Source organism: Megascapheus bottae, unplaced genomic scaffold, assembly GCF_031878675.1.
Source record: "Megascapheus bottae isolate mThoBot1 unplaced genomic scaffold, mThoBot2.hap1 H_1, whole genome shotgun sequence".
Classification (NCBI taxonomy): Eukaryota; Metazoa; Chordata; class Mammalia; order Rodentia; family Geomyidae; genus Megascapheus; species Megascapheus bottae.
This window is the reverse complement of record NW_028327858.1, coordinates 4274799-4301680: the sequence shown is the minus strand read 5'-3', so window position 1 is coordinate 4301680 and position 26882 is coordinate 4274799. Positions and strand designations below refer to the sequence as shown.

The 26882-nt window shown below is 36.6% G+C and overlaps 1 protein-coding gene across 1 annotated transcript in view; it reads left to right on the top strand.

Moving 5' to 3' along the window:
- Positions 1–26882, top strand: part of LOC150039010 (usherin-like) — a gene marked incomplete at its 5' end in the record, with an annotated part of 572498 nt that overhangs the window by 120937 nt on the left and 424679 nt on the right. Inside the window, one exon of the mRNA XM_090328110.1 lies at positions 9454–9684. Within this exon, the coding sequence (XP_090184236.1) occupies positions 9454–9684 (231 nt within the window). The remainder of the gene's footprint in view (positions 1–9453; positions 9685–26882) is intronic.

The window sequence follows — 26882 nt, the reverse complement described above, 5'->3', positions numbered from 1 at the left end:
TGCTGTCCTTCAATTAGTTTCCCTTCTTTGAATTTAATTCCATTTGTTGTTAAACTACTGACTTGATGTATGGACTCCTGAATCTGAGGCTGATGCCAAGACAGAGAAGAATTAAAAAAAAAATCAAAAACCACTTGGACGAACCGCAGAGATGAGCTGAAATGAATTTGCTTCACCTTTTGACAAGAACACTTGAACGGCACCGGAATCCTCTGATGATTCAACTTGGCTAATTATCCAATTATTTATTCCAAGAATAAAGGGAGCATTTTACAATTAGAGAAGTGTAAAGTAGCCTGAGAAATCCGGCAGTGACAGATGACTCAAGTAACTTCTAAGATAAACAGTATCTGTGAAAAAAACCCAAAAACTTGTCTCAGCAAGTGTTTACGGGATGTAGTTCTATGTTGTAGAAGCCGTGAAATCCTCAGTACACTGAAGGTTTATTTTTTGTTTGTTTGTGTGTGTGTGTGTATATATTTTTGTTCTTTCAACAGAAATTATTTTATACTTGTAAATATCATGTCGAATTTCCATGGCTCTTCAGCAGTGTTGAAGTTGTATTTCCCTTGATTAAAAGCTTTTGGTTCAGAGCAATACTTTTTAATTGCCTAATGATATAAGTCAGTTCTTAGGAAAGGACCGCTCATTTAGGAGTTCATCTGCAATATAACTGAAAAATTCATTGCATGGCAGTAAAACAATTTACTGTTAATTACAAGGAGAAGAATTTGCTGTAGCATACCCACAGATTGCCATGAATCATGCAGCACTGCTAGAGATTTATAACAGATGTGTAAGTGGGATGAATTAGCAGGGTTTAATAACAGACACACAAATCATGTAGACTTCAAGGAGCTTTAATTGATATACTAGAATGTGACGGGCATGAATCACTCAGCCATACAACAGCACTGTAACATATGGTCAGCTCAATATGCTGCATCTTAAATCGGTTGGTGAGTCGTTGGTTGGCCCATATGGTGGGAGCAATATATTTTTCATGATTAAAAAAAATACATCCTGTTTTTTAAAGAAATATGATTGCAAAGCATGTTTCTTATTGAACAGTCACCTGAATGCCAAATGGGTGTTGTTATTTAAATTGTATTTTTTTTAAGCCTGGCAGCTCGTCCTGATGAATAGAGGTTACTCCTTGTAATATTAGATAGATAGACGCCTTATGAGCACCAAACAGGAGCAGGCTGGCATACTTGATTCCCAGCAAGTCTAGGGAAAACACTGGGGCTGGTAGCAGGAGTTGTCAGAGAAACCTTTGAGAAGAGGCAAAAGAAAAAATTTTTAAAGAATATTATCACTTTCGGAGAAGCTTAGGAAAGCCCGCTTTGGAAACTAGCATAAAAGAATTTCATGGGATATCAGTACTTAGTATGAGAAGAGAGGGACTGTGATAAAACTGTGCCCTCCCCCCGAATGTAGGTAGTATATACACGAATGTCTTTTTTTATGTTATTTTTTTATTTATTTATTATTTATTTATTTATTTTGGGATGTGTGTGTGTGTGTGTGTGTTTGTGTGTCTGTTTGTGCATGTATGACATTACTACAATTTGAACTCAGGGCCTCACATTCTTGCTTAGCTTTTTCTCTAAAGGCTAGTACTCTGCCATTTGAGCCACACATCTACTTCTGGCTGTAGGCTAGTGAATTGGAGATAAGAGTCTCATGGACTCCTCTGCTCAGGCTGGCTTTGAACTCTGTAGCTCAGAGCTAAGATTACAAGCAGGCACTTTAAGTGTCCAGCTATACTGACTTCTTACTTTAATATTTGGTTCTTCAGATGCATCAAAAGATAACCCACGAGAGCAGGTCATTCTTTGGATAAGATCACTAATTCTGTGTCCTTCCTGCAGAGTTATTTCTGTGTGTAGAAGCAGGTATCCTGCTTGAAGACCATCACTGGTAGTGTGCAAATCTGTTTTTATTGGAACTGAGATCTGGCAGCTTTCAGAAAAGCTTTTGCAGCATTAGTAAATTTGACAGACTTGAAAAAGGAATATTGCAGCCTCCGAACTATGCTGCCAGGATTTAATGTCAACAATTAAAATTTATTTTGATCCTTACCTAGTGTTTATTACTGTTTGTATACACAACAGACCTTACTAATACAGAGCTGCACTATTAGATGGAATTACCATCTGTTCGGAGTGAAATGCTGGCATCTGTCTTAGATACTAAAACTAAAATGATATTATTTCTAACAAAACAGGATTAACTGCTTTGTACTTACCAATGTCTACTGGAAGTATGTGAATATACCCAAGATCAAGGCTTTACTTATTTACTTGTATGTTTGTACATGAACTACATAATGACGTCAGATACCAGGTCTGCTTTATGTAAGAGCAGACTCTCCCAAGTTTGCTATTGGCATTCTTAGCTGTAGCAACAATATGTTTAGTCTTTCTGAAAATATACTCTTAGCATTAAACGAAGTTGCTGCATATTCTATAACAAGATATTAAAATAGCACAATTGAAATACATAAAAATTTAAAATTCAATGAATCAGACAAGCTGTGATCTACAAAATCTTTGGTCATATATGCCCTAAAGAAAACCAAAAGGAAAAACCTGCAAACAAAGAAGTTGAATAGGCAAAAATTCATCTGAACAAAGTTGCTGTAAGTCCCACAGTGACACCTTTAGGAAAATATAAACTGTATCACCTCTGATAGGTTACTTAACTTTACCTCCTACATGGACATATAGAAAAGAATTATAGTTAACATATTTCCCTTTTCTTTGTGGAAAAGCCTAAGTATCCTATTTAAAAGCAGATACTTAGCTTTTTTTTAACCATTAGAAATTTTGAAGGAGCAGAACAATGGTCCCTTCTGAAGTTAGGTTGCTGAGATATTACCTTTGGAGATACCAGCCTTCAAGTCCATATATCACAAAATAAATCGTGTCACACTAGCATTTAATGCATGTACACAGTGCATTAACTGTAACTGTAGTACATTTATTTGTGCTGGAGGAGACTTGAAAATGATTCAAAAATCAATACTTTGCTGTCAGAGAAGCAAGTGTCACGATGCATTTAAGTAGTTAATTGCAAAAGGCTCATAAAATCTTCAAGTTTGGGTAGCAGGGATGCCATAATTACACTCCAAGCTCCTACCTCTCGTTAAGGGTGGGCTTTCGGGAATGACAGTCACTGCCATGCTTGGGCAATCTGGACATCATGGAGCCTCTGCCATGGTCTCTCTCAGATGCTAGTTGTATATGAGTTTTTCAGTGATCCCTAGAATGAAGGGGAATTCAGGCCTGGCTTAGTCTTCAAGTCCACTTGAGTTCTGTAAAAGCAGTGCATGTTAGCCTTTCTTGATGACTTGGAGTATTTAGGTGAAGCACACATCTCTAAGTTATACTGGGTCAATAAACAATGGCCAAGAAGTGAAGGACAAGAGTTACAAGGGCTCTCCTTGGCCTCCTCAGGGGCTCAGGGGAATGGATAGGGAATGTATCTTTTTGAGAAGGAGTTCATGAAAATATTCAGTTGGAGGATTTTGCAATTTCAGAGCACCTAGACATAACCCCATCTCTCACCCTCACAAATGAGGGAGACTGTAACACAGACATCACATACTGGATTGCCCACTGGGTCATACGGGCTGTCAAATGCCAGTTTAGAACTTAAATATTATCCTTGGGATGGTGTGTGCCTTCTCTATGCCTTCTCTAGAATGAGACCAGGAAACAAGAAAGGAACTGACAATATATATTTCACTGTCTTACATCCACAAATAAATGGTCAAAAAAGTAGCATTGAGTGACATCTTGATTTTTTTGTGGGAAGAGTTCTTCCCTTTTCTGAGCACTGATAGTGGAGCAATTTTAATAGTTACAGAGACTTGATACCTTTGTCCCTAGGATGAGTAGGTGTACTCTGGCTTTACCTTCTTATGAAAGTGTCTTATCTTCTGGTGTTTGGCAAATTACACTTCCTGCCACAAATTATCACCTTTGAGAAAAAATTTGAAATTTTTTTCTCTTGGGAATGTGACTAAAAATGTTATTTACATATTAGTCTGCTCCATGAGTAGGCATTTTGTCTGTAAGAGAAAGTAGATGATATGTTAAAATAAGAAATGACACGGCCAGGTGATCTTCATAGACAACACGTTTCTCCTTAAAAACAAATGATTAAAAATACAAATGTACCAGTAATAACGTCACAGTTCTGCTGTGATGCTCAAAACTCCACACGACATAAAGTTTGCAAGAATAAATTTATTCATTATGATATGCTATTAATCAGATTATAAAATAGTAATGCTCCATGAAGAATGTACATTAGCACAGAAGTTTATAAAAGGATCCCTATGAATAGAAGAGACTAGAGATGGGATTTCAGGGCTATTGAAAAAATACTAGAACATTCCAATTTTTTCCAAATAAAAGCATTCTACCTTATTCTTTCGCATGATGGCTATTACAAATGTACTTCATACTTTATATTTAAGAGACTTTTCCAGGGGCCAGGAGTTTGGCCTACTGGTAGAGTGCTTGCCTAGCATGCACGAAGACCTGGGTTCAATTCTTGGTACCACATACATAGAAAAAAGCAAGTGCTAAGGCTCAAGTGGTAGAGCCCTAGCCTTGAGAAAGTCCAAGGATGATACTCAGGCCCTGAGCTCAAGCCTAGGACTGGAAAAAAAAAGAGGGTTTTCTAAGCAAGGAAAGACATGTCTTGACTGCAGATGAATTTTGTTCTTCTTCAATATGTAATTTGAAGTACGTGTTATTATCCAGTAGCAATACTTCCTTGCATATTTGTATTGAAATTTGTTTCATAAATCTTAGAGTAATTATGCACTTTTGTGATATGAGCAGTTATGGTTAAAGCATTGCACTGAAAATTTAAACTCATGATGTACATAATAAAAGAGAGACATATAGATTTTAAGAGATTTCTCTAAAAGTCCCTGGTCATTGTTCTGTGTGATCTCTTCATTTATTAAGTAATTAAGTAATATTTTAGAACATATTCATTGGTATCTACACTCTGGAAAATAATCCTTGATTATCCCAGTCCCTTAGAATCTTGATCACTGGTGTCTCTGTCTCCGTCTCTTCCTATATTTCTGTCTCTGGCTCTCTCCATCTCTTTCTGCCTCCGTGTGTGTGTGTGTGTGTGTGTGTGTTTAATTGATCCGCAGCTTCACTTAATTCTTCCTTTTAGCCTCAGAGGAACTAGGCAAAGGATGACATAGTACAATGCTTACCCTAACCAAGCAAACTTTTGATTAAAATGTAATCTAAAACAATTTTAGCATTTGTGAAAATTTTATTGCCTAGCACTTGGCTTTCTCATACTAAAAATGCTCAGATCGCTACACCCCAAAATGCTAACAAATCTTCAGTCAAAAATGAAACAGATACAAAAAATTAGCAAGAGAGTTCAAAATACTATGTTTGTGATTCTAAAAACAAAAGAAAGACAAAGAAAATGGGAAATAAAAACTCCACATGTAATTAGTCCTTCATTTGTATTTCTGAGCTCGACTGTAAAATAAAAAGTAGACAGCAATTTACCCTTATCAAGTTCATAAAGAAGAATGGCTTGCTAAAATTTTAATGCATGTTGAATTCCAAACACTGAAAACAAACTCACTGAAAGAAGTTTCTGGATAACTTACTCTTTGATTTGTTTATTTTGAAATAGCATCATATATTTTAGAATGAGATCTTTGAGTACTTACCAATTAGTTGATTCTTGGCAGGAAACACCAAAGGAAATCATGTAGGGGTTTGCTGATATAAGATGATCAGAATTATAATTTTCCTTTTAAGCTGGTGAACTTTTTGCTCAGTACTGTTTTTTCCTTAAACTTAAAATAGAATTACAGCTATTTGTTTCTCTTTAGAAAACCAGATTCTCAAAGTTAACAATTTTTCTCAGCTCTTTTAATGAGAATTTTCTTTCATGGTTTAAAAGTTTCACATTATTTCATTTACATCATTGAGATTAATATTTACTGAAATAGGCCATGACTTTGCATGAGGCTATGGTAACACAAATGTTGCTAACAAAAACCACACACAACCTGAGGGTGGGTATCCTTAATAATATGTTGGGTGATTGTAACCTTGGTACCCATTTTATTTACCCTTCTCAATCCAGCCCACACACTTAAAATATGAATGAATCCCAGCCTACAAACTCAACTGCTCAAGAAAAGATAAATCCTAAAATTTAGCCATTTCTGATACCTCAGTAGTTTGCCTCACCCCCTTTTCTAAGGGGATTTGAAGTAAGAGACAAAGCTCACTTCCTCCTGGAACTTCCTTCCAATACCAAGGAAGCACCTATGCCCCAGGACCTGTAAGCATTCTAGGTCCTAATGGATCTAGGACCTGCTAATGGGGTCTTACAACTCCAAGTATGTGACCACTACCAATGTGGTTTGGTCACTTCGGGGCCAGGGACTTTCTTGGTTATTCCAGGGCCCAAACGGTTATCTAGAATATACGTATCTACATCAGTATTTAAAAACTATTTCATTATCAGATACATCTGTTTCAGATACTCTGTCTATCTTCCCGAATGGAATATATTTTATTTTCTAAATAAAGAAAGATGACTTTCTTTCCAAGGAAAAGAAAGAGAGAGATGGCAGATAATCCTATAATAATTTTTTCCCACATCATATGTCATGTGTGAGGTGCAAATTAAAACAAGATGCCACTACATGTCGAAAATACAGATTACTGACAACACTAAATGTTGATGTGCACGTGGAGAAACAGGAACACTTCTTCATTACTGGGTGGGAATGTGATATAGACAAGGCACTGTAGAAGACAGCTGTACAGTTTCACATACAATTTAAACCTACTCTTACCATATGCCCCGAGGCAATGAAATGTTACCTCTACACAAAGATTTATAAAAACCTTCTTTATGGTAGTTTTATGAGGAATTGTCAAAGGATGGAGTTGACCAAGGCATTCTTCAGCAGAGTAATGGATAAACTATTTAATCCATGCAGATAATGGAGTATTATGTAATTCTTAAAAGAAATGGAATAATTTAAAATGTATGTTACGGGCTGGGAGTTTGGCCTAGTGGTTAAAGTGCTTGCCTAGCATGCATGAAGACCCGGGTTCGATTCCTCAGTGCCACATACATAGAAAAAGCCGGAAGTGGTGCTGAGGCTCAAGTGGTAGAGCTCTAGCCTTGAGAAAGTCCAAGGACAGTGCTCAGGCCCTGACCTCAAGCCCAGGACTGACAAAAAAATAAAAAATAAAAATAAAATGAAATGTATGTTACTAAGTGAAAGAAACCAATATGAAAAAGATGCATACCTAGGAATCCACTTATTCTAGAAAAGCCAAAAATATGCAGATACAATAAAAAAAAGTGATTTCCAGAGTTTCAGCATGGGCAATAAGTGGCTGGCATAATGAAAATATTCTGCATGACATTATAATGTTGTGACAGCATAATGCTATATATATATATATATATATCATTATGTAGTTATCCATAGAACATGAAGCATGAATTCTGGTTGATAAAGATGTGTCTGTGTAGGTTCATCAATTGTAAAATACCATTCTAGTGAGAGATAGATACTGAGAAAGGCTAAGGGTGTACAATGGTGTGGTGTATGTGGTAAAACTATGCTTTCCTCCCAGGTTTACCAGAAGTAAAAATTACTTGTAAAAACTATTTAAAGTCAGGTGTGGTGGCACATTCCTGTAATCCTAGCTACTCAGGAGGCTGAGATCTGAGAATCATGGTTCAAAGCTAACCAGTGCACTTTATGAAGAACGTGAGACTCATCTTCAATTAGCCACTAGAAAATGGAAAGTGGGGCTATGGCTCAAAAGGTAGGCCAGTAGCCTTGAGCTGAAGGGCTCAGAGACAGCACCCAGGTCTAGAGTTCAAGCCTCATGACCAACAAAAGGAAAAAAAGAAAACCTATTTAAATTAACTCTTTGCTCTATTAAATATTATCAATAATTATCTATACATAATTTGCATGTTCACATGTTATTATATTATATACATACAAATATATTTAAAATATAGTATATATAAATATGTTTAAAATATAATGTATATAAATATAATATTGTATTATACAATATATTATATATTATGTGTGAAAATATTAATATGAATTTATGAACTATAAAAATTTATTATTGCAGAATTAAAATAATTGTTCATTAGTTGGCACAAATGAATGATAATTCACCCCTGCCTAGTTCTTATCAGGTCCTTCCACTTTCTCTTTGTTTCCTCAATTAATTCAGCTCCATCATTTCTGTTACCTCATACTCTATGATTTACTATACCAAATTGACGTCAGGATCATGTAACGGGTTCTGTTCTTTGTCACCAGTGGTATTCATGGGCTTCCATTTTTCTATGAGATTTTTGTAGCTTTGGAGCTGAGGCCAGGAAAATTCTCCAAAGGAGACAAAATATAAACGTTACAGCCCCAAGGGTGCAGGACCTGGTGGTTAGAACATCTCCTGGCTGGTAGAAGGACACTGGGTCCATCAGGAGTGAAAACCACCATAGCTAGTACCTGCCATCAGCCTGAAAGATGTGGAGAAGTTCTTTTGAAGAGAAACTGTCATCTAACCATGAAAGTTCTGGGCTGAGCATTTACTAGACACTTCATATTCTGTGTCACTTATCCCTGTGAGACAAGCTCTGTACTGTGGTTTTTAGTTCTTAGTTACCTTTGAGATAAATTATATTTTATCTTCAGTTCTTAGACTTCTGTAAATACTTGTGACCATAGCTCATTTAATTAGAGTGCCCAGATGTGTGTGTGTAAAAATGAGTAAGGGAGAAGCCGGGGTAAGAAGCCAGTGTAACACATGTTTTTCTTTTTTTCCATATATTTTTATTGTAATTAATAGAAGGGTTACATTATATTCAACAGATAGGAGGTGTATTACTTCACAAACATTGATACCCTTTCTCATGTCTTGGTCCCCATTTCTCTCCCCTTACCCCCGCCCCTCGTCTTGTTTTCCCCCTTCCCTATCCGATTTCAAATTAACCAAATATGCATTTATATAATATATCAGATAACAAAGTGAAAAACTGTAAGTATATGAGATAACCAAGGAGCAGCAAAAGAGATGAGAGATAACATAGTACATTAAGGACAACAATCACTCATTATATGGCTTTGGTTTCTATGTCTTGGAGGTCCTTCAATTTAGCATCATTCTATATGGCCTTATATATCCAGGTTTTGTTCTATTGTAAATCTCTGCTAGGAGAGCCCAAGGTTTCTACTGATTATGACAAATGGAGGAAACCATTGAGCCTATGTTCCTTTGAGTCTGGCTTACTTCACTTAATATCATTTTTTCTAATTCTTTCCATTTCCTTGATGTCATTCTTTCTGACAGCAGCATAGAATTCCATTGGTAACACGTGTTTTCTAATGTTTAGCACCTGCACGGCTGAGACCACCTGTCGTGCAAGGACTCAACAGTACCACGATGCATGTCCAGTGGCGCCCTCCTGAAGAGATCAATGGGCCCACTCCTATGTACCAGTTAGAAAGGAGAGAGTCATCTCTGCCAGCTCCAGGAGCTGCTATGACCAAAGGAATCCGCTTCATGGGAAATGGGTACTGTAAATTCCCCAGCACCACTCACCCCCTCGGTACAGACTTTACTGGTAAGCAAGTATATCTGACCTGGCTTCATTTATCAGATACTAAGCTCCAAGGTGATATCTATTATTATTGATATCACATTAGTGCATGTTTCTTATGTCTATCAGTAGAAATGTTAACTCTTTTATAACTATACCCTGATTATGTCAATGTATCCATTCATCCTTTTTCTTTTCCGGTGGAAGCTGGGTGGGAGAGGAAGTGAGGCCAAGAAAGGAAAAGGAAAGAAGTGGAAACACAGCCATGTTGGATCAAAGCATGTACTCACACAGACTGGCAGATGTTACTAAAATGTGTTGCTCAAATAGTATACATGGAGTATAATGGGTGAATGGACTTGAGAAACATCTCAAGATCTCTGAACTTCTCATTGTGCACAAGGTCACTGAAGCAGATAAAAGAAATAACAAGAATTATGACATTTTGTTCTGGTTAAACTTTCCTAATAAGCAGTGGAGACATTTTATCCCTTTCTTTTCCTCATAAAATACTATTAATATTCTGCATCATGTGGAGAGTTTCCTAAGCAAATCTAACATGAAAGACAACACATTTGTCTAGGCCAGTGATACATTGAAGCAAATAAGGATCTTTCTTCCAGCAAGAAATATAAAGGTACTGAAAGACTTACCATTAAGATCAATGCAAAACTACTCTAAAACTTAAATCCATACAAACTATTTATTGTAGGTTTGGGTCCTGTACTTGTAACCCTTGCCTTCTGACTTACTTTGATTTTTGCCCTTAATAATTAGGTAGTTTGAAAGCCTATGGTCTCTATTTCTGAATATTCCCAGTAGTCACATTCCAGTATATTATATACAACTGTAATGACTCATTCATACTACACTTTTCCAATTTTTTAAAAAAATTACAGGAGCTCAGGATGGTAAAATATATTTGTACTCCAGCTAAGGAGGCAGAGATCTGGAGTGTGAGTTTGAGGGCAATTTTTTGCCAAGATATTATCTTAACAAACAAGCCCCATGAGAGGTACGGGAAGGAAGATGGAGATGTAAAGTTGGCATAGATAAATGGATAGAGGTATGGCCAGATACATACATACATAGAAAAATATATAATAGAATACAAATGATAAAGTATATATTATTCTGTAAATTCCAAAAAGTATTTTTCAGAAAAGCCTTTTTGTAGCAAATGAATAGACTTTAAAACTTGACATGAGGTCAATCGGAGGAAGATGGCAGCTGTTCAGTGTGAGTTTTTCTGAGTTCCTGCCAAGATACCAGTTCTAGCCCATAGGGGAAGTGCATACCCTAAGATTGATCCTAAGTAAGTTTTAGCACCAAAGAGATCTCAGTCAGAGAGGAAAAAGGCAGAAAACCAGCACAAGAAGATAGTATGGAGCGGTGCCAGTCGCTCAGAGCCACTGAGGGGACAAAGGCTCTCTCTAGCACCTGAGAAGCCAGTGCTTCTCCGCAGCACAGACCTGATGGCTCCAGACAGAGCCACACAGAGCCTGAGCGAGCCCAGAGCTGTTACCTGGCCACAGCCTGGACTTGCCAGCTTCTCGGAACCAGAAAACCCAGGAATTTGTGAGTAACTCCGTGGATGGTTCCACTTCTGCTTGTGGAATGGCACTGGGAAGGAATCCCCTTTCCCATCAGCGAAATGCAGTGTCGTCTTGACTGCTGGCAAAGACTTGGCCAAACCAACTGGAGCCTGAGGAGTGGTGCTGGCAGCACCATCATTCAAAAGGGCAAAGGTTTTCCCAGAGGCAGCTTAGCTAGACGTCGGCCCCCCCACCCCCTCCACCCCCCCACCCCCTCCACCCCCCCCACCCCAACCCCCACACTAGCGGAAGTTCCACCCCTGGGCAGGGCCACATTCCTGGTAAACAAAGCCACTCTGTGATTCCATCCTTTTGTTTTGTTTTGTTTGTTTGTTTTTTTTCTGGCCAATCAAGCAAACTGATCAGGAAAACCACAAAGCCAAATTGCAAGAGAAAAAGACTTTTTGAAGTGTTTGGATCCTAAACTTAGTGGACATAACAAGTATTATACCCCATTCCCCCGCCAAAAAAAAAAAAAAAAAAAAAAAGAATCTGAAGAATATCCCCTTGTTTGCTACCTTTTTTCATTTGCATTCTTTTTTTTCATATATTTTTTATTGTAATCAATAGAAGGGTTACATAATATTTGCCAGATAGATGGTGCATTAATTCCCATACATTGATACCCTTTCACATGTCTTGGTCCCCAATTCCCTCCCCCCCATCCCCACCCCTCATCTTGTTTTCCCCCATTCCCTATCCAATTTCAAATAACCAAATACAAATATATCCGATATATCAGGTAACAAAGTGAGATATTGTAACAATATGAGATAACCAAGGGACAGCAAAAGAGATGAGAGATAACATAGTACCTTAAGAACAACAATCATTCATTATATGGCTTATGTTTCTATATCCTAGAGATCCTTTCATTTAGCGTCCTACTATATGGCCTTTGCCATTTTACCTCCACCTTTTTTTTTAAATGTTATGATTCTTTCCATTTTTTTTTTCAGTTTCCTTCTGTCTTTGTGGTCATTCCTAGAAACCTAGTGATATCACTGGGTACGGACTGGATACAAATGATATTTATACTGATACAGTCACATACATTTTAATCTGTTGGTTCTTAACCCTAGTATTTCTTGTCTAAGGACTCACAATTGTGTGGGATCTCCCCCCAACTTTTTTCTTTTCTTTTTCTTTATTTTTAATTTTTTAAATTTTATCATTGAACTCTCCTATATATACCTTCCTCTTCTCTCTATATATTCTTCTTATTACTCTTCTTATTTTCATAAGTTTCATCTTATTTTTTCTAAATTTTGTACTCAACTATTTTACCTTTCTATCCATTATCCTTACACTATCCATTTTCTTCATTACTATATTAATCTTACACTCCTACATTACTCTTTTCTTACCTCCCCACTTGTCTTTCATACTATTTTTCTATCTCTGGTCCTCTTTTCATTCCTCAACTTTTATAATGCATGGATCTACAGTTAATGGTTGTTGAACAAAACTGTATATCTAGGTGTTCAATTATACTGTAGGTCCAGAGGGAGTTAAATACAGTAGAGATTGGATTAGAGGGTTTATTTTTTGGTCATAAAACAGTAACTGGTGGTGGTATTAGATTTGTCTATAAGTGCACAAAAAGAGAGAGTGATAATAACAGTCTAAAATTGTGAACATCTATTGTCTGGCCTGACAAAGAGTTCTAGGTTGGTTATGTCAAAAATTGTAATCTTGGGCAGTATTAATCTTGCTCCCATTTTCAAATGGGCAGAACAAGAGACTTAAGAAAAATGACAAATCAAGTAATAGCATCTCCCACCCAATATAAACAGGCAATGGAGCAGTAATGGCAAAACTAGAGGAGAATCCTCTAAATGCTATACAAATGCAAATGATAAACATGATTAATAAAAAGTTTGAAAACATATAGAAAGAAATACAGGAGGAAGCCATATCTAAACAAGATGAAACCATAAACAAAGTGATACGTGAATGAGAGGAAGCCATATAGGAGGCCATAATAAAGGATTTACAAAGAAAAATGGACGAATTCATAGAATCCACAAAAAGCTAACCAAACTCCAACAAATGTCCAATGAGAGTAAAGTTTCTGAGCTAACCACACAAATGGAAATCAAGGAGTTAAAGAAATCCATACATGACCTAAAACAAGAGATGCAAAGCAACAAAAATGAGCAAATAGGAGGAAGGGAGATGAAGAATAAAGTAGAAAGTATTGATAGCAGGTTAGATAATGCAGAATAGAGAATTTCCAGGTTGAAGATAATTTCGTTGTTATAAAGAAAAATCAGAAAATGAGTTAAAACAAATCTAGGAAATATGACAAAACTCTTCAAGAGGTCCATTACAGTTAGGAAGACTAATTTAAGGCTAAGTGGTATTGAGAAGGGCTTGGAGAAAGAGGTCAATAGTACTGGAAATATACTTCAAGGAATCATCTCAGAGAACTTCCCAAACATCCAGAAGGGCAGGCCCAGCCAGATACAAGAAGCTTTTAGAACCCCAACAAACCTGACCAGAAAAGGACATTCAACCGCTACATTATAATCCATATAGGATCAACAGAGACCAAAGAAAGGATCCTAAAAGCAGCCAGGGAGAAGAGAACAATCACCTACAAAGGAAAAACCAATCAGAATAACCACAGATTTCTCAGCAGAGACCATGCAAGCAAGAAGAGATTGGAAGGATATATGTCATGCCCTTAAGACAAATAACTACCAACCAAGAATCCTGTACCCAGCTAAGCACTCATTCATAACTGAAGGAACAATAAAAACTTTTCATTCCAAGAAAATCAAACCAGCATTACAGAAAATTCTCAAAGATGTTCTACACATTGAAAACCAACACAAATGTGGTACTGACAAAGAAATGGCACCTAAAAATCATACCAGCTATGTACCGCAAGAACTGTCAAGCCACAGACCCTAATGAAACTTTCAAAAATGGCAGGAACTAGTAAATATTTTTCAATCCTAACTCTCGATATCAATGGACTTATCTCTCCAATTAAATGGCATAGACTGTCTAGTTGGATCAAAAAGCAAGATCTATCATTCAGCTGTCTTTAAGAGATACATCTTGCCCAAAAAATATTTTCTGAAAGTGAGAGGTTGGAACAAAGTTTATCAAACTAACAGCCCCCCAAACAGGCTGGAGATGCCATCCTTGTATCAGATAAAATAGACTTCAAACTAAAATTAGTGAGAAAGACAAAGAAGGTTATTGCATACTAATAAAGGGATCTCACTTCCAGGAGGACATAACCATCCTAAATATCTACAGACCTAATCCTGAGCACTGAACTTCATCAAGCAAACTTTACTTTCACTAAAATCATACATAGATCAAAACACAGTAATAGTTGGTGACTTTAACACACCACTCTCGCCTATGGACAGATTAACCAGGCAAAAAATCAATAGAGAAACCTCAGAGTTGAACAACTGTTTAGACCAACTAGATCTATTTCACCCAGCAACATCACAATATATGCTTTTTTCAGCAGCACATGGAACATTTTCCAAAATAGACCACATTTTAGGTCATAAAACAAACCTGGGCACATTCAGAAACACTGAAATTATTTCCTGCATTCTCTCAGACTACAAGAGCATCAAATTGCAATTGAACACCAATCTCCACCAACGAAAACCCTGTAACTCATGGAGATTGAACAACACATTGTTCAATCACCAATGGGTCATTGAGGAAATCAGAACAGAAATTCAGCAGTTTATGAAATTTAACAAAAAGGAACACACAAAATACCAGCTCCTTTGGGACACAGCAAAGACAGTATACAGAGGAAAATTTATAGCTCTGAGTGCCTACATTAACAAATTGGAAAAATCACAAACCAACAATTTATTGTTGCACCTTAAGCTCTTGGAAAAAGAGAAACAAACCAACCCTAATCCCCATAGAAGGAATTAAATTATTAAAATCAAAGTAGAATGAAATGAATTGGAGTAAAAAAAAAACTATAGAAAGAATCAACACAAAAGGAGTTGGTTCTTTGAAAAAATTAACAAAATTGACAGACCCTTAGCAAATATTACAAAAATAAAAGAAGGGAGCAAATCCAAATAAAAAAATCACAGATGAGAATGGTAATATCACAACAGAAATTACCAAGATCCAGAGCATCATCATGGAATATTTTTCAAACCTTTATGCCAACAAATTTGAGAATCTAGAAGAAACAGATGAATTTCTAGCCAATATTAACATATCCACACTGAACCAAGAAGACTTAATCCAACTAAACAGACCTATTTCATTCACTGAAATAGAAATGGCAATAAGAGACCTTCCATCAAAGAAAGGCCCAGGGCCAGATGGATTCACAGCTGAATTCTATATGGTCTTCAAAGCAGAGCTCACACCAATACTCCTCAAGCTCTTCAACAAAATTGACAAAAAAAAGGCTCTTTGCCAAACTCATTCTACGAAGCCACTATAACCCTCATCCCAAAACTAGACAGAGATTCATCAAAGAAAGAGAAATATAAACCCATTTCTTTGATGAATATTGATGCAAAACTTCTCAACAAAACACTAGCCAACTGTCTTCAGAAACTCATCAAAAAATTATACACTATGATCTTATAGGATTCATCACAGGGATGCAAAGATGGTTCAACATATGCAAGTCTATTAGTATAATTCAACATATCAACAGGAGCAAGGACAAAATCACATGATTGCCTCAATAGATGCAGAAAAGGTATATGATTAGATCCAACACCCCTTTATGCTAAAAGCTCTGGAGAAACTAGGAATCCATGCAACATTCCTCAATATAATAAAGGCTGTGTATCGCAAACCCACAGCTAGCATTATAATTAATTGCGAAAAGCTAAAGCCATTTCCTCTAAAATCAGGAATGAGACAAAGATGCCCACTGTGTCCACTCCTCTTTAACCATAGTATTAGAATTCCTAGAAGAGCAATAAGGCAAGAAGCAAGAATAAAGGGGATCCAAATAGGGAAGAGAAAGTGAAACTTTCCCTCTTTGCAGATGACATGATTCTGTATATAAAGAACCCTATAGACTCCACTCTCAAGCTGCTTGAGCTGATTCAAAACTTTGGCTTAATATTCTTTTTTGTTTTTTTCTTTTTTATTGTTGAGGTAACGTAATTTTTTTTTGTCAGTCCTGGGCTTTAGCTCGGGGCCTGAGCACTGTCCTTGGACTTTCTCAAGGCTAAAGCTCTACCACTTGAGTCTCAGCACCACTTCTGGGTTTTTCCTATGTATGTGGTACCAGGGAATCCAACCTGGGTCTTCGTGCATGCTAGGCAACCACTCTACCACTAGGCCAAACTCCTAGGCCTAGTTGAGATAATGCATAGAGAGGTTACAGTTACATTCACCAGACAGTAGGTGGATTACTTCTCATACATTGATATTCCTTCTTAGATTTCTACCCAGTTACCCTCCTGCCATCTCCTCCCAATCATTTTGATTTCCCCCTTCCCTTTCCTATTTTAAATAAACAAATAAACGTAAATGCAATATACCAGGTAACAAAGTTAGATACAGTAACAATATGAAATTAACCAAAGGGCAACAAAAGAGAAGAGAAATAACATAGTACATTAAAAACAACAATTATGCAAGATATAACTCTTGTTTCCGAGAGATCATTTAATTTAGTCTCATCCTATATGACCTTAGGTTTTATGCTATTGTAATCCTCTGCTAGGAGAGTCCTAGATATATGCTAATTATTAGAACTGAGGGAAACTATTTAGCCTATGTTCCTTTGGGTCTGGCTTACTTCACTTAATATGATTTTTCCAAGTCTTTCCATTTCCTTACAAATGGGGCAGTGTCATTCTTTTTGACAGCAGCATAGAATTCCATTGTGTATAAGTACCACATCTTGTTGATCCAATCATCTACTCAGGGGCATCTGGGTTGATTCCATATCTTTGCTATGGTAAATAGTGCTGCAATGAACATTGTTGTGCTAGGGGCTTCAATATGTCCTTGTTTCTGGATGATTGGTAAATTCCAAGTAGTGGTCATAGGGAAGCTCTTTGTTTAGTCTTTTGAGGAACCACCATGATGCTTTCCATAATGGTTGAATGAATTTACACTCACATCAACTGGGTAGTAGAGATCCCTCCTGGATAAATTTCTGCCAGCATCTGTTGTTACTAGATTTCTTGATAATGTCCATTCTAACTGGAGTGAGGAGGAATCTCAAAGTTCTTTTGATGTGCATTTATTTTATGGCCAGAGATATGGAGCATTTCTTCATGTGTCTATAGGCCATTCTTATTTCTTCCTCAGAGAAGTATTTCTTTAAGTCTTTGGCCCACTTTTTAATGGAATGGTTGTTTCTTTGAAGATTTGTTTTGGAGAGTTTCAATGTTTTTGGCTTTTTATATATTATAGATATGAAGCTGTATGGTTAGTAAAGATCTTCTCCCACTCTGTGTACTTTCTATTTAACTTGCTAGCTATGTCCTTTTCCACACAGAAGGTCTTTAGTTTAATGCAGTCCCATTTGTCCAACCTTAATTTAAGTCATACCCTCATCTCTGTAAGCTTTAGGGCCACATATTTTGTAGGGCTGGCTTTGGACTATGATCCTCTTATCTCTCTCTACTTTTGCACAACTGAGATTATAGAACAGATTATCATAGCCAGACATAAAGACTCTTCTTTGGAAGTTTTAGAATGAAAAGTACATAAAAATAATGAATACCAACTGATTAAAAGCCATTATCCCCCAAGTTGTTTTTACTCAACACTTGTCAGATTCATTGCTCAGTTTACAGATAACCCACAATAAATTGTGCTTTTATTTTTATTTATTTTATGCATTATTTATTTGAGTCCTCGGAGATATTGAAAACAATTTTTCCCATAAAAATCTTATAGCTGCCCAGGACTGGAGAAAAAAAAAATCTTCGAATGTTTGTAGAAAGTAAACTATGGGAGGAATACTGATTCAATTTAAGTTTCCATATATTTTATATTTTTTGCATTCTTAGACAAATCTAATCAGGAAACCTTAAAAATCGTTACTATGATGAATTCTATGTTGAAAATTAATTATTTTCAGACAAACTAAAATGTTCCTTATGTTGAATTACTCATTTCAACTCTCCAGTGTTAGCTAAAATGACTCCTGAAAAATAAATGAAAATATCAGTCTGAATTCAAAGACATATATTTGATATTGTATATAATTATACATTTTTATGTGTCAAAAATAAGTGACATTTCACTCATCCATGACTGGATTTGTAACTGTGTTTGTACTACATTCCATGTTCAGACTGAACATGGAAATACACTGAAAATTTTGTTATAAAATGTTTTCATTGCAGTACTCAAAAGGCAATCTCATGCAACTCACTTCTCTTTGATATTTTACCTCACATGATATGAAGAAATCGATTCAATCACATATGTTAAATTATTAAAATAAACATTAACTTTAAGCAAAACTGTGAACCAGACAAAGTCTTGTTTGCACCTGCTCTATTCTTTTTTGGTACAGGTATTCTTTCAAAAACATATTTCACTCAATATGTTACAGTACCAGTCATTTTTACCATAGTATATATTTAATAGTATGTATACCCTCCTTTCTATATGATCCACAATGCAAATTTTAGAAGATTCTTAAATAAATTTTTTAATTAAAGCCATATTATTAGCTTTAGCTAGGAATCAAGGGAAAATCAGTTAATCTTGTCTATGCATCACTTTCCAAATCATTAATATTGGTACAATAGGGCCACAGTATTAAACATCTAGCTAGTAGATAATGATTAAAAAAGATGCTCCATAATGAAATTTTGGCTTGCCACAGAGGTTACTTAGCACCTATTAAGGTTAGCTGCTAAGTAAGCAATCATTTAACAAATATTCTTTTAAGTGCCTACTATGAGACAAGAGCTTTTGGGAAGTAAGAGTATTTCATAAATTGATGGAATCAATATTCTCTCCTTGAATTAGCAGGCATTTGTGCTTTAAGGTGTTTGTTCTATTAATTCATTTTCACTTAAACTTACAATTCATTTATACTTATAAAACTCATTTAAGTATTATATCTCTAGTAATATTAAATATTGTATATTAGAATGTTATGCTTAATATTGTTATTGAAAGTAGCTACTGGTCTTCTGAATCTCTACTATTGACTATTAATTAGGTGAAAGGTTTGTTGTATGAATAAAGCTTTGATCCTCTACAATCCCAACTGTGTGAATACAGAATATGTAAGTAGTTCCACAAATTCAAATGTGAGGTTGTTTCCCAAGTACTGTTCTTAGATTGTATCAATGGATGTAACGAAGCCACATGTTCAACTCTACTTCATGGTCTTGTAATTAGACAACCATGGAAGCTTTGTGGGGAAATGATCCCATGACTGTATGGATTCATACAGTACTTCCACCTCCCCTCCACCCCCCACAAAAGAGAAAAGGGATCACCTGTCCCCATCCTTGCTGCTAAGTGGCCACCACTGCATTTCTGGAGAAGAGAAATTCATGCTCACCTTTATATATTTTGGGAATGCAGAATAAATCTACTTCATTTGCACAAGTTTAATTCATGCTGCGTGATAGTAGTCATTCAAATAGAAACCTGAGGTACCACAATCACTACAATATTGCTCAGAGAGGCATTCCAAAGGTGACCCTCTATCTCCTTGTCACTTACCCGCTCCCCCTTAGCCAAAGTAAGTTTGTGATCATTTGGAGCGAATCTTGACTATTGTAGCATCCAGATGCCAATCATACCAGCCTTTTAAACTGCTTTTACTGGTGACCCTGCCCAGAAATGAGCAAATGCCTTTGGGGAGATCTTTGTAGCCAGCCACTGGGGAGATGAGCACACATGTGCACCTGGATGTAATTTCCTTTTATTTGTCTTCACGAGAAATGTGATTACTGATGTTGAATATCTTGCAGATGAGAACTGTACAGTTTCCTCATAATAATGCTGTTCAAGGACACTAAATGATTGTCATTCATTTTTGTCTCCGTATTCACTTTCCTCTAAATGGCTAAATTCAAAAGCACTGGGAAGCAAAAGATACAATTAATTACTGAGATACAAAAAGGTAATGTGCCTCCTCCCAAATCAATATTCTTTAAAAGCATATATTTTATATCTGTTACTATTTGGTATTTGTTGCTAAGTGGCTATTTTTTCATAAATTTTATTGAGTTGGACATTTAAGTACTTCATTAAAAAGAAAGCTGATTATAAGCAGTAATAGTAGTGAAAGAAGTAGGGCAAACTTTTTCAGATAGACTAATTAGTAAGAGCATATTAATTTTGACTTTCAACACCCTTGGTATCTCAGTATTTGTTTTCCTTGGAGTGGGAGCAAGTATTGTTGCTAGGAAGTGCTTAAAAAAATAAGAACAAAAACAACTAAACAAAACCCCAGGTCTTACCAAGTCAGATTAAAATCCCAAGTTTTGCTTAACCTTTGATGTTAGACCCAGGGCATAGTTATACCAAAACAAAGAAGAACAAACAAATATGGGAATCTGTTTCATGGTTTAATAAATTCATATGCCAACATTAATGAGACAGACAAACAAAGGCAAGTATGAGGCCAGTTATCAAAGTGAAAGAAAAATAAGGCAAGAGTTAAATGTCTGCCATTGAAAAAATATATATATAACCTATATATATATATTTGCCTAGAAAGAAAGGGACCAGGGTCCAAAGTACCAATTCTAGAATGACTAAAATCAGACCTACTCATGGTAACTAGGAATGTTGAGAATAGACATAGTTATGGTGTGGTTTTTGCTACAGTTAGTAGTTAATGTGTAGAGATTTTCAGTAGATAGATGTTGACAAACATTTAGGAATAACCTTCAGATTACATTGATGGATAAGAACCTATCAGTCCAATTCCTCAATAAGGCAGGCTTTCCACTTTAATGTGATTCATTAACAATATATTTCTAAAATGTGGCCTTGTGCTTGAAATACTGGTATCCTGTAAGCTGAATTGTCATTGACTAGTCATTGATCTCTCAGAATAATACTTTCACTGAAACAGTTTAAGTTAGCAGAAAATACTCAGTTGATCAACTTCAGGTCCCTGATATTTACATTTTTTTACTATTAAACAACAACATACTATTTGTTGACATTCACACTACAGATATTCAAAAATGTGAAAGGTATCCACACGAACAAATCTTTTCTGCCACATCACCAAGTTTTCTCAACATTCTCAAAATTTTCTTGCTTAAATTGTCCAGCATCACTCCATCTAGTGGAGCAGGCACTCCAGAAGAATCTCTAAGCCTTCTCTGTTTGCACAGTGTGATCTTCTCCATAGTAGTGATCTTCTCCATTATTCAACATGGATTAATTTTTGCTCCTTTTCCATACTGATGAAATTGCTATAAAAAGAAACTCTGGGAAATAGGTTAGCATGGGTTACCTAAGAGAGACAAACACTGCCGAAGAAGAATATTTTCTGATTTCATAAAGAGAACTATTTTGTACATATTTTCTTCTCAAAAATTTAAAATATTTAAAGACTTGTAGGTAGTTATTTTCATATTATGATAAATACAGCCCTCATCAAAGAGTACTGATTAAGGTGAATTTCATTTCTAATCAAAGGACTCCAGTAAAATCATTGTCAAAACACTACATCTTTAAAATGGAATCTTGTAGTTTGAAGTTTGTTTTAGGAAATCATATATATTAGTAGCTGTGTAGTGAAGAAATATCAGAAAATATTATGTAGGTTGCATTGAAAGCATACGTAGATGAGAAAGAGATTAGATAGATAGATAGATAGATAGATAGATAGATAGATAGATAGATAGATAGATAGGGAGATAGATAAATAGATTTTTGAAGGAAAATCAAGCATTGTCCTTCTTCTTTTGTTTGAAGACATACCTTCGTGTACTTTCTTGACTATAAACAAGTCTGTTTGATTTCTCTTTGGCCTTAAGTGCAATATCAGAGGAGAAGCAATGAGGAAAGGCATTGAGAAAGAGGATGCAGGGAGGGACCTTGCTTACTTGTTACTCTTGTTAGTGGAAGAGGTATTGTTTCCAGAAAGGAAGACTATTTTATAAACATAGAGAAAGACACATGGGACATTTATAGGAATGATGTGATGACTTATCATTCCACATAGGTGGAAGATTATAGAGCAATGTGGGTTCACATTTCTCTTTAGTTCCTTTCCATGAGCCATTTCTGCCTTCTCTGCTTGGTGAACACACTGTGGATGTTATTTCCTATCTGAGATAGAATCCTGGGAAGTGAACTGGAGTACTGCTTCCTACCCCCTAGCATTCAACACTCATTCCTTCTCTATATGTTCTTCATTACAGCTTAAAGCTACCTGTTTTTACTGGAGCTACCATCCGAGTCTATGCTTGGAGCTCTTGGCAAAATTTCCTTCCCCTCTATGCTATTCTTTAAGCTGATATTCTTTCTTGTTTTCTTGTTTCAAGTTTTTTCAGTAGCTTTCCCGTGAGATACTCTGCACAAACTCTTTTCTGCTCACCTTTATCCTCATCTCTCCAGCCATGCATTTCCTGGCTTACTGCCCAGCTATGTGACCATCTTTCAGTCCTATTGTTTCTTCATTCTCTGTGAATTAAATGCTCTCAGATGCCCAGGTTTGTGGATATGCTGGAGTTCTTGGCTGTTATGCCTTTTTCTACTTGCAAGTCATTCCTTTTCTTCTTAATCTGATGAGTTACTACTCATAAATAAGATGGAAATTTAGTTATTCCACTAAGTAGCCTCCTAGCAACTGCCACTTCCTTTCTATGCCAAATTTGAAATAAGGGCTCCCACGAAAGACTACTACTTAAACCAAGAGTTTCCTCATTTTATCCCTTACTATACTCCATTGCAATTGCAATTGAAATTATTCACGTCCCAGAGACTGAAATTGTGACTCTCTTCTTGACAATTATAACATTTGTGTCTTGAAAAACACAGGAAACACAGCAATGCTTTCTGAACAAAGACCACAGTGAGTAAGTGATACTAAAGAAAAAAATCTACCAGAAATATTGTTTCACTACAAGAAATGCTTACTGGTGAAACTTACTATATTCTTGAACATAGGATGCATTTTTGAAAGTTGCTTTTTAAGAAATATTGAGAGATTACAATGATACCATGTTTAATTGGTTTCCATTGGCCTTACAGGTAGAAGAGAATATATGTAATGTGCGTAGAAGTAGAGACAAAAATAGATTCTTACTCGTAATCCCTAGTTATTGGAGATGGTAATAGCTATAGCATTAGGTCAAGTTAGGGCTCGTTTTGTGCTCACTTCTCACACTGCTTTGCTAGGAACCAGTTGCTACCAGTCTATTAGATACTAGATCCCCTTAGGCTTATTAAATTTTGAGGTTAATGAATATTTTGACACTCTTACCTATTCATATCATTAGGCCTTATTGCAATAGGTTTAAGATGACAGTCATAATAAACATATACAGTCAATAAAAGCACTTTTAATCTTGAAAGTGCTTTATAAACAACAATGGTCAATGCAATGGATGGATTAGTAACATCATACTGATTGGATCCCATTTCAAGGGCAACCGCGGTTCTGATGCCACTGGTGTGCAGCTTATAATTAAGTTTTTGACACAAAGAACACTATCAGCTGAAGTGGCACTATTGGTTATTTTTTATCAAAGATGAAAGTAATCCTACCCAGACTTCCCTCAATACTACAAAGTCTTCCTCAATTTATAAGGCCAGAATCATTTAGCTAAAACCTGACAAATAAATTCGACAGAAAAATATACAAGCCAGTAACAATTACAAAATTAGATTCAAGAATTTAAATCCTACCAGGCATTGAGGACTCACACTTATAATCCTAGCTATTCAAAATGCTGAGACCTGAAGATCACCTTTCTATGCCAGCCTAGGTAGAAAAGTCCATGAGATGCTTTAATCTCTAATTAACCAACAAAAAAGCAAGAAATAGAGCTGTGGCTCAATTGGAAGAGCTCCAGCCTTGAACAGGAGAAGCTAAGGGGCAAAGCACATGTCCTAGGTTCAAGCCACAATACTTACAGACACAAATAAAAGGAATTTAGTACATATTTTAATATTCAATTAGCCTCTCATCTGTTTGTACCTCCATAATGTATTTTTCATAGCTCTTGTAATTGGTGTTAATGTGCTATGTTATTAAGATTAACTGTGAGAAAAATAGTTTGCTGGAAACTGATTTTTCAGTATACTTACAAATTCAGTAGTCAGAAAAAAATTAGAGATATATAATTAAAGATCGCAAAAGCAAATGTATAGGAAGGGTGGGGGGAGGCAGCACCCTGCAGCTTGCGTCATGTCCGGGCTCTCATGTTCTTCAGGCAAACTAGAATTTTTAATTTCCAGCACTGTTAAACCTCATTAAAAACCTTCAGAAAAATATCTCATTTTGAAGCATTTCCTCCTACTATCTGATATGCTCCATTATCTCTATAATGTGGGTGTCTATAGGGTAATTTATTTAGGATTGGTCATCTGAACTGCATAGATAAAATAAAAAGATTTAAAATGCTACATTCTAGGAAAAGATGCTAGTGGCACCTTTCAGATGTTTTCCAAATCACTGACCTCACCATTTACCTTGTTCTTACTCTTGTTACTAAAGTGTTTAATGCACTGGATACTCAACAGGACAAGGAGTGTGTAGCTGAAATTGAGCAAACTTGTTCCCTGCTCATAACAGTGAAAATGATGCTACAAGTATTTTCTAGTAAACCAACACTTAACACAACATGTTTCAAAAGCACTCTAATAGGACCAAACTTTGAAAAGAATAGCTGAATTTGCCTTCAAATTGGTAGCTGTTTCAGGTATCCTTGAGGCCACAGATCTCACATAGGATTGCCACTTTCTAATGAAGAACATATGACTACTCTCTTTGTTCATTGGCCCCGGCTTTATTGATGGTGGTTAGGATATTATTTGGTCCATACAAGGAGTCTCTTTTTGCAAGAACTAGCAATTCTCATTCTAAGCTCATCCATCAGTCTCTTATCTCTTGCATACAAAATAGAAATTAATTGAGGTGAGAGGCAGAATCAAATATGCAATCATAGAGAGGGTAGATGACAAGAAGGGAGAATCCATAGGATGAAAGAGGGGAGCTGAGGAGAGGAGCAGGGCAAGGAGTGAAGAGGAGAGAAAGAGAGGAACAGAGAGGAGAGGAGAGGGGAGGGGAGGGTGAGAGAGAATAAGAGGAAGAAGAGAAACAGGAAAAGACTGTCTTGAGGTAATACTTTCCTTTGGTCTTCAAATAAATTCATCTAAATATACAATCAGAGGAAATTAACTAATAAAATAGCCACTTACATATGAATGGAAGGAAGTTGACACCATATTGGTACAGGTTTCAGGACTTGGGATCAAGGAAAGACTTTAGGAGAGAGAAAGGCATTTGATGATAATCAGAAGCAATAGAAGAAATGGGGAAGTATGTAAGTGAAGAATGAAATGAAAGTGAAAGAAAGACTCATGAATATGAATTAGGCAACTGTCACTAGATGAAGTTTGCTTTTTTTTTTTCATTTGTGTGACTTGAACTCAGAGCCTGGGCATTGTCCTTGAACTTTTTTGCTCAAGGCTAGCATTTGATGGATCACTTTGAGCCATAGAAACATTTCTGGTTTTCTAATGGTTAATTGGAGATAAGTGTCTCAAGAACATTTCTGCCCAGGATGACATCAAACTATAATCTTCAGATCTCAGCCTTTTGAGTAGTTTAGGATTACAGGTATGAGTGCCCGGCTAGATTTAACTATTTATAATGAAGCAGTTATGATTGAACAGTAGCTTGAAGTTTATTTGCAGCTGAGTGGTAACAGTCCAAATTCAGGGCAGTAAAGTTTTCTAGATTTGACAGCCAAAATTCTCAGCAAAATTCATGGCTGGAGTTGTGGCTCAAATGATAGAGTGCCAACCCAACACTCTAGTAATAATAAACAAATAAACCAATACCACCTGTAAGCACAAGAACTGTTCCTTGGCTTCCTCTGTATTTACTAAGCACTTCATATTTACAAAGAGTAACATATGGGAAGAAGGAAGATGGCGCCGAGACAATAGGGACGCAGCCTAGCTCTCTCTGACAAAAAGAGAGAACCAGGGAGTCCCACGAGCCAACTACCTTAAGAAATCCACAACAACAAACTCAAAAAGCAATGGGGAAGGACTCAAACCGGAAAAGAAATCCAGATAAAGCTCACATCCAACTTTCTCAAAGAATTCGGAACGCGAGGACCCCTCCCCCACCTCTCTCCGCAAGCTCCAAGCCGGGAAAGCCTCGGAAAGCCGTGAAAAGCGGCGGCAGTGGAGGGCGCCAGGCCAGGAGCCCAACTGCTGCAGAAACCAGCACAGAACCGGGCCAGCAAATGGTGGAACCCAGACGCGGAACCAGAACAGCAAGCAGCAGAACCCAGATGCGGAACACAGGCGACGGCGGAGACCCGAGGGGAGTGAAAGACTCCCCACCACCGTGGAGCACCCGCAGACGGACGCAGAGGCGTGAGTAATACAGCGCGTCCCCAAACACATCGGGAAAGCGGAGCGGGTGCCAAGCAATAGAACTTAACTCAGACCCCAACACCCCGC